General features: G+C 32.7%; 1 protein-coding gene across 1 annotated transcript; it reads left to right on the forward strand.

The window, feature by feature from the left end:
* Nucleotides 1-5885: 5885 nt before the first annotated feature.
* LOC139842703 (uncharacterized) lies at nucleotides 5886-6425 on the forward strand. Its single transcript, XM_071832817.1, has one exon. It carries the CDS (start codon nucleotides 5886-5888, stop codon nucleotides 6423-6425), a length of 540 nt encoding a protein of 179 aa, XP_071688918.1.
* Nucleotides 6426-8386: the final 1961 nt, after the last annotated feature.

Below are 8386 nucleotides of genomic sequence, written 5' to 3' on the forward strand. Positions count from 1 at the left end.
GGTTGGCCTCGGATTCACGAACCTATATCAGTTTTGTATGTATTAAAACACATAATAACAATTAACAAGTTTATATATTAATATTATTAGTATACTTCTTATATTAAGAATTTGTATGTTATATTAATAAATAAATTAATTATATCTATTTTATATATTTTAGATGCTTAGTAGTTATATAACAGATTCTTATTTAAAGTATTTTAATTAAGATATAATATAGGTTATTTATTATAAATATTATATATTTATGCTTGAAAATATTAAATAATATATTAGAACTCATATTTATATATTTATGCTTTAATTTAAAATATATTTATATAATATTTGTAACTTAATTATAATAACTTTTTATTAAACAAAATAGTATCTAATATTAATATAGATGTAAAATATATAAATGTCATTTGTTTATTAAAATAATATTTATAATACTAAAATAGTGATAATAATAATAATGATGATAATAATACTAATAATCTAAATGATAATCTTTGTAATAATATTAATGGTAACAAAAATGTTAATGATAACTATAATAACCATAAAAATAATAATTTTATTAATAATGATAATAATAATAATATTAATACTAATAATACTTATCTTAATAATAATAATAATAATAATAATTAAATTATATTAATGTTAGTAATAATAATAATTAGCTTAACAATAATAACAGTTAATAATAATAATAATAATAATAATAATAATAATAATAATAATAATAATAATAATAATAATAATAATAATAATAATAATAATAATAATAATAATAATAATAATAATAATGAAATAATAATAATAAGAGTATTAGTAATAACTACCTCAAAGGAGTAATCCTTAAAAAATGCCCAAGTCCGGGTTTGAACCCGCGACGTCCCGTTAACCCGTTAATATCCTTATATCATAACTGTTACTCCATCATGATCATCATAATACCCATTCTATCATCACTTTTATCATCATCCAACCCATTCATCATTCTTCATAATTAACCCATTATCATTATCATTCCATGATCTCATCATCATTATCTATATCGTATCATTATCTCATCTATATCATATGATTACCACATCATCATCATACTTAAACGATCATCTATTATCATCATAATAACATCAACATCATATGATATTTTCCATGATCATAATCGTTTTATCTAATCATAACCATTGTTTTTATCATAAAATTATCATTTAAATACCATCATTAACCATATTATCATCGTTCAGCGTTTCGTAATTGGGCCTTGATGGAACAGCAACATCGAGCTTCATCATCATCAAGCACCACAGACTCACCATCATCATCTTATCGTGTTTCATCAATAATAAATATCATTGTTCATCGTCTCCACCATCTGCCATCATCATTATCTCATCTTCATCATGAAATCATTAATTAATACGCGGCCATTTTAATCAATATCAACACGTTACCCTAATCATCATCACTTATAGTCAACGAATATGGGTCTCTATCCAATAATAGTTTCACGAGCCCCCTTAGCCTAGCTCAATACCTAAGGCCCAAAGTGTAAAACTGAGTATGGCAGCCCAACAGAAATCCTAGCTGGGTCACGGCCCAAATAACATTTTGTGGCCGTTTGTTTTCCATAAAAGTTCGCCAATAAAAATTAAAGTTGCAGCTTATTAATCATCAATTTAATCTAAACGTCATTAGTTACTTTTATGATCACAAGTGGGTGGTATGTGTTTGATAACTTTGACCCACCATAGAAAAAGTATCACAATTAAATTGATCAAGTGGTTTTCGGTTTATTATCATCATTCATATCATTATGTAGGTATTATCAACTTTACACTTCACGGTCATCATTCACCATCATCATTCATTAAAGTTATTCTTCATCATGTAAACATAGCATCTTTAACTCCCTTGATCTTAACAGAAATGGAAATGGAAACAGAAGCTAGAAGTGGCAAGCAGTAGTGAAACATAACAAATATGGTGAGCTGTAAACGTGGGTTTGGGAAGTTCAAGTTGTCCAATTGGGTTTAAAGGAGCCCATTTAATATTCCAGTTGTTTAAACGAAACCATCAACTAATCCATTAACATTAGTAAATTAGGGTGTCGGTTTATATTGAAAGATTGTAACAGAAATATTGGAAACTGCTATCATAACTCACGTCATCTTCCATTACATAAAACATTATCATTATTGATATTTTTATATTCGTGATCATTTAATCATTATCATTGAACGATGTACCTCATTTTCTTCCTCGATACTGGTACTGTAGCAGTAAAAAGAAACCATAATAGCAGCTGCATTCTATCAGAAATGTGTAGCAGCAGCTTATCGTGTAGATGGGTTCATTGGTGATTTAAAGGTGTTCATGGTTCGAGCAGGGACAGAACAAGTAGGTGTGGTTTGGATTTCATGAAGTAGGAGGTAGAGAAGAGATGGTTATTTTATGTATGTTTTGTGGTTTAAACAGGAACAGAAAGCGTGGTAGCAGCTGCAGCAATGATCAATGGTTGTTTGTATATTGTTCAGAGTTCGAATAGAAAGGAATAAAAGAAAACGCAGTAGTAGTTTTAATGGTTATATGGTGATTGTACTTGGTGTGTTGGTGTCGTCTTGAATCGAAAATAGAAATGTTTGGGCAGGAGTAGTTCGTGACGGTTTATTGGGTTGGGTTTGAATGATCCATGAGTATCGTATGGTGACCAAATAGGAACATAAAAAGTTTTTGGTATGTGTATCGATCGGACCGTCAAATGGCTTATGAAGGTGATCGATGATCAAGTGGGTTGATTGTATTAGAAACATAAATGGATTAATGGCAGTTGTAATTATGATTATGGTTTGATAATGGTGCAACAACCATAATAAGAAAAGAAACGAAAAAGATGAAGTGGTGGTTGAGTTGTGTTCGGCAAACCAGAAACAAAAAGAGATAGTCAGGACAAGGGTGGTTCGAGTAGGTGAGGTGTGTTATGTTATTGTAGAAGTAGAGTAGTGATTGAATGTGTGGCTTTGTAATTCCACGATGGTGGGTTATATATATACATAAATAATATGATGAAGACAACAAGTACAAATCTAACACAATAATCTCAGTTTAATTATCACGGGTGTTTAAATCCATCAATTAAACACAGTACTCAAATATGATAAAGGATACACTAATGTGATAAAGGATATTAAAAAGTGAAAACATCTTGCATTATTGAATTGGTACGTGCAGTAGATATATATATATATGATGATGATAGATAATAGAAAGGTGGATTGATATCCACATGTGTCTAATGGAAGCAAATAGAGCCATTACAATTATTTCATGGAATCGATGGTTTATAATGGGTATTATATCTTTTTCCGTTATAAATTAGTGGCGGATAAAAAGTACTCAGATAAATTTCAAATTTTTATGATAATTATATTTATTTATTTCAGTCATTATAGTATAAAATTCTATCATTAATCTATTAAATAAAAATTACATCAACTGTCCCACTCGATTCTGGGTAAAATATAAAAAGTGTTAAAATTTAATAACTATATCCTAAATGCATTTTTAGTAAGCCTAAAATTTATAGAACTCATTTTCGGATCACTATTTATTTTAAAGTCATATAAGTTCGAATTAAACTTCTCCAAATAATAATCGAGACGTCCAACGAGTATTACAATTATTAAATAATTATATTTGATATACTCTCTCTCTCTCTCTATATATATATATATATATATATATATATATATATATATATATATATATATATATATATATATATATATGTGTGTGTGTGTGTGTGTGTGTGTGTGTGTGTGTGTGTATATATATGTGTATATATATATATATATAGAGATTTATTTTAATAGCAAATTAATTATATCGTATATTATTTTATATTTTCAGTTCTAACGATTAAATCGTATATTATTATTTTTAGTTATTATATTTATATTTATATTTTTATGTATACACATTTATTTACAATTAATGGTTCGTGAATCGTCGAAAATGGTCGAAAGGTAGCTGCATATCTGAACATGGTTCAAAATTTTTGAGACTTCATCATTACAGACTTTACTTATCGTGTTGGAAATATATAAAAATCAAGTTTAAATTTGGTCAGAAATTTCCGGGTCGTCACAGAGCTTTCAGGAGAAACTTTGACAATTTATTTGGCAGCGGGAGCTGGAGCTGTCAGCTCAGTCCTCATCGTGGGAAGAGGCGTCACACAGATGCCGGTTTATTTTGTTAGCAAAGTGCTGTAACATGGCGAAGTTAACTACAAACTAATTGAGAAGCTTATTTTTGCGTTAGTCCACACCACGAGACGGTTGAGACGGTACTTCCAGGCGCACCCGATGCTAGTGCTAACTGATTCACCCATTAAGCAGGTACGGTATGACGATTGGGACCGGAGCATTGTGGAGGAAATTTTTCTAATAGATTTTTCATGCAGGTGTTAAGAAAACCTGAGGTTTATGGCAGGCTAGCCAAGTGGGCAATTGAACTGGGCGAACATGAAATCAGTTACGCCACCCATACCGCCGTGAAAGGCCAGATCATGGCAGATTTTATGGTTGAATTTATATGCACCGCGCCACCAGAGCCGGTCATCTAAGAAGTGCCAAATACCGTCGCGTGGGAACTATTTACTGACGGAGCGTCAAGTTCTAATGGTGCAGGTGCAGGACTAATTTTGATTAGCCCGGAAGGTGAGGAACATACTTACGCGTTGCGTTTCGAGTTCCCCGCTTCCAATAATGAAGCCGAGTATGAGGCGTTGCTGTCTGGTTTACGAATGGCTGAGAAGATGGGAATTAAAGGCCTGAAGGTATTGGTCGATTCTCAGCTCGTGGCAAATCAGATGAACGGGACGTTTGAAGCTAGAGATCTGGCAATGCAAAAATATTTAAACTTGTCGGAAGAAATGGCTAACAAATTCGAGTTTTTCTCAATCACGCAAGTGCCGCGTTCCATGAACAAAAAAGCCGATTCACTCAGTAAACTTGCCACAAGCGTGTTTAGTCACTTCGCAAAGGACGTCTGGGTGGAGGTCCTAAGTCAAAAATCCACTGACGTGGTACATGTATCGACGCGCTTCGATAATAAATATGCTATACGCATAATCATTTCAAAACACAACGTACACTTGCATTTCTTGATTACCTTGAAATATAACATATTACAGGAAGTGGACCATGTGGAGGAGGTCGAGACATGGATGAGTCCCATTATTGCATATCTTAAGAACGGGACGTTGCCAACCGACGGGGCAGCGGCACGAAAGGTTTGAATAAAAGCACCTTTGTACATGTTAAGGGAGGGAGTTTTGTTCAAGAAATCCTTTACGGCACCGCTTTTAAGATGCGTCGGTCCAAATGAAGCAGAAACAATCGTAAGGGAGGTGCATGACGGGACTTGTGGCATGTATACGGGGTTTAGGACCGTTGTGGGAAAGATAATGCGGTTAGGATATTTTTGGCCGTCAATGTACCGTGAGACGAAAGAAATCATCAAAGCTTGTGTTTCATGCCAACGTCACGCACCACAAATTCACATGCCAGCGCATGAGCTAATCCCCGTCACATCTGCCTGGCCTTTTTACAAATGGGCAATTGATTTGGTAGGACCCTTCCCAGACGGAAAGCACTTGGTTGTTGCAATTGACTTCTTCACTAAGTGGGTTGAAGCCAAACCTTTGAAAAGCATAACGGGTAAACAGATTGTGAACTTTGTTTGTGAGGAAATTGTGTGCCATTTCGGGATACCACATGAAATTGTAAGTGACAACGGCAAACAGTTCGCTCACGATCCGTTTCGGTCATGGTGTGACGGATTGAATGTTAAATAGACCTTTAGTTCCGTCGCTCACCCGCAGGCAAATGGGCAAGTTGAAGTTACCAACGGGGACATTGTTGCCGGGATACGGGGAAGGTTGGGCGGATGAGCTTCCGCAAGTCTTATGGGCGTTTCGAACCACACCCAAAGGAAGCAACAGAGAAACGCCGTTCAGCCTTGTTTATGGCTCCGAAGTACCGACTGAAATTGCCGTTCCTACCCAACGCGTGATGGAGTTCAATGATGAGTCCAACGTTATCAACTTCAAGGAAAATTTGGATTTATTGGAGGAAAGGCTCGATATCGCTGCTATCAGGGAAGCGTCAAACAAACAGAAAATTTCCAAGTACTATAATCAACGTCTAAGGGAACGTACTTTCCATCCCGGTGATTTCGTGTGGCGTAACAACAATGCTAGTCAGGTCGAAGATACCGGAAAATTGGGACCCAACTGGGAAGGCCCATATGTGATTGCAGAAGCTTTGGGGAACGGAGCGTACAATTTGAAGACGCATGATGGCAAATTTGTGCCGCGTACTTGGCACGCAACCAACTTAAAGAAGTTCTACGTTCAAGTATTTTGAAAATTTTCATTGTTAAGAAACTTTTTTGATTTTACCTAATTTTGTGACTGATCACCACAAATGTAAGCGCGTCGCGCATTGAACTTCTTTGTTTCAGTTGTTTCAATTCAATGCATTTTCCACTTTTCATTTTTTGTATTGTGTAACTGATAATGCTAAAAACGAACATATATTTCATAGCATTATTCCTCAAGAAAAACAAGCTTTTAGTTGCAATTGTCCTATTTACAAGTGATATTCGTTTAAATAATAAAAGGTGAAGACAAAAGACAGATTCGACGAATTGAAGACGTAAACGACCAAAAAGCTCAAAAGTACAAAATACAATCAAAGAGGTTCCAATTATTGATGATAAACGTCTAAAAATTACAAAAGTACAAAATTCAAAATGCAAAGTACAAGATATTAAATTGTACGCAAGGACGTTCGAAAATTCGGAACCGGGACATGAGTCAACTCTCAACGCACGACGCAACGGAGCGAAAGTTACAAATTAATTATGTATATAAATATAATATAATATATAATTAATTATATAAATTATATTTATATTATATTTATATAATAAAACGTCGGCAAGTAAAGATCCAAAATGGAGTGAGCTGTAAATGCAAACTCCGCGAGTTGCGGAGTTTGAAGAACAAAAAGGCCGCGAGTTGCGGAGCTTACCTGGACAAAAATGCCTATAAAAGCTAACGCATTTTGATCGTAAAAATCATCCTTTTTATTCTTCTCTCATAATACGTAAATATATATATATATATATATATATATATATATATATATATATATATATATATAATTTTAATTTTAATTTTAAATCCTAATAATAAGGGTATGTTAGCGAATGTTGTAAGGGTGTAAGTCGAAATTCTGTCCGTGTAACGCTACGCTATTTTTAATCATTGTAAGTTATGTTCAACCTTTTTAATTTAATGTCTCGTAGCTAAGTTATTATTATGCTTATTAAATACCGAAGTAATCATGATGTTGGGCTAAAAATATTAAAATTGGGTAATTGGGCTTTGTACCATAATTGGGGTTTGGATAAAAGAACGACACTTGTGGAAATTAGACTATGGGCTATTAATGGGTTTTATATTAACTAAACAATACCTTGTTAATTTAATATACAAACTTATAATTTGACGTATTTATATATAATCACATACGCTTGACTGGGTACGGTGGGCGGGATATCTATAAATACCAATAATTATTCATTTTATCGGACACGGAACTGGATTAATAGTTAATAGACTTGTTGAAATAGGGGTGAATTACATTCAAGGGTAATTGGTGTAATTGTTAACAAAGTAGTAAAACCTTGGTTTACACGCAGTCGATAACCTGGTGTATTCATTAAACAAAGTATTAAAACCTTGTTACAATTCGAATCCCCAATTAGTTGGAATATTTGACTTCGGGAATAAGAATAATTTGACGAAGGCTTTCGCTCTTTATATTTATGACTGATGGACTATTATGGACAAATCCGTATGGACATATTAAATAATCCAGGACAAAGAACAATTAACCCATGGGAATAAACTAAAATCAACACGTCAAACATCATGATTACGGAAATTTAAATAAGCATAATTCTTTTATTTCATATTTAATTTCCTTTATTTTATATTTAATTGCACTTCTAATTATCATACTTTTTATTTATTGTTATTTAATTGCACTTTTAATTATCGTACTTTTATCGTAATTTTATTTTATCGCACTTTTATTTATCGCAATTTCATTATCGTTATTTACTTTACGCTTTAAATTAAGTCTTTTTTTTATTTAATATTTTACATTAGGTTTTAACTGCGACTAAAGTTTTAAAATCGACAAACCGGTCAATAAATGGTAAAAAAAACTCCCTTTTATAATAAAAATATTACTTATATATATTTGTATTTTTATAAATTAAAACTAATATAGCGTTAAGCTTTGTTTAAAAGATT

Source organism: Rutidosis leptorrhynchoides, chromosome 4 (genome assembly GCF_046630445.1).
Source record: "Rutidosis leptorrhynchoides isolate AG116_Rl617_1_P2 chromosome 4, CSIRO_AGI_Rlap_v1, whole genome shotgun sequence".
Taxonomy (NCBI): domain Eukaryota; kingdom Viridiplantae; phylum Streptophyta; class Magnoliopsida; order Asterales; family Asteraceae; genus Rutidosis; species Rutidosis leptorrhynchoides.

Excerpts from the sequence above, each read along its gene's own strand:
- LOC139842703 (XM_071832817.1), top strand. The coding sequence starts at position 5,886 with ATGGGCAAGTTGAAGTTACCAACGGGGACATTGTTGCCGGGATACGGG.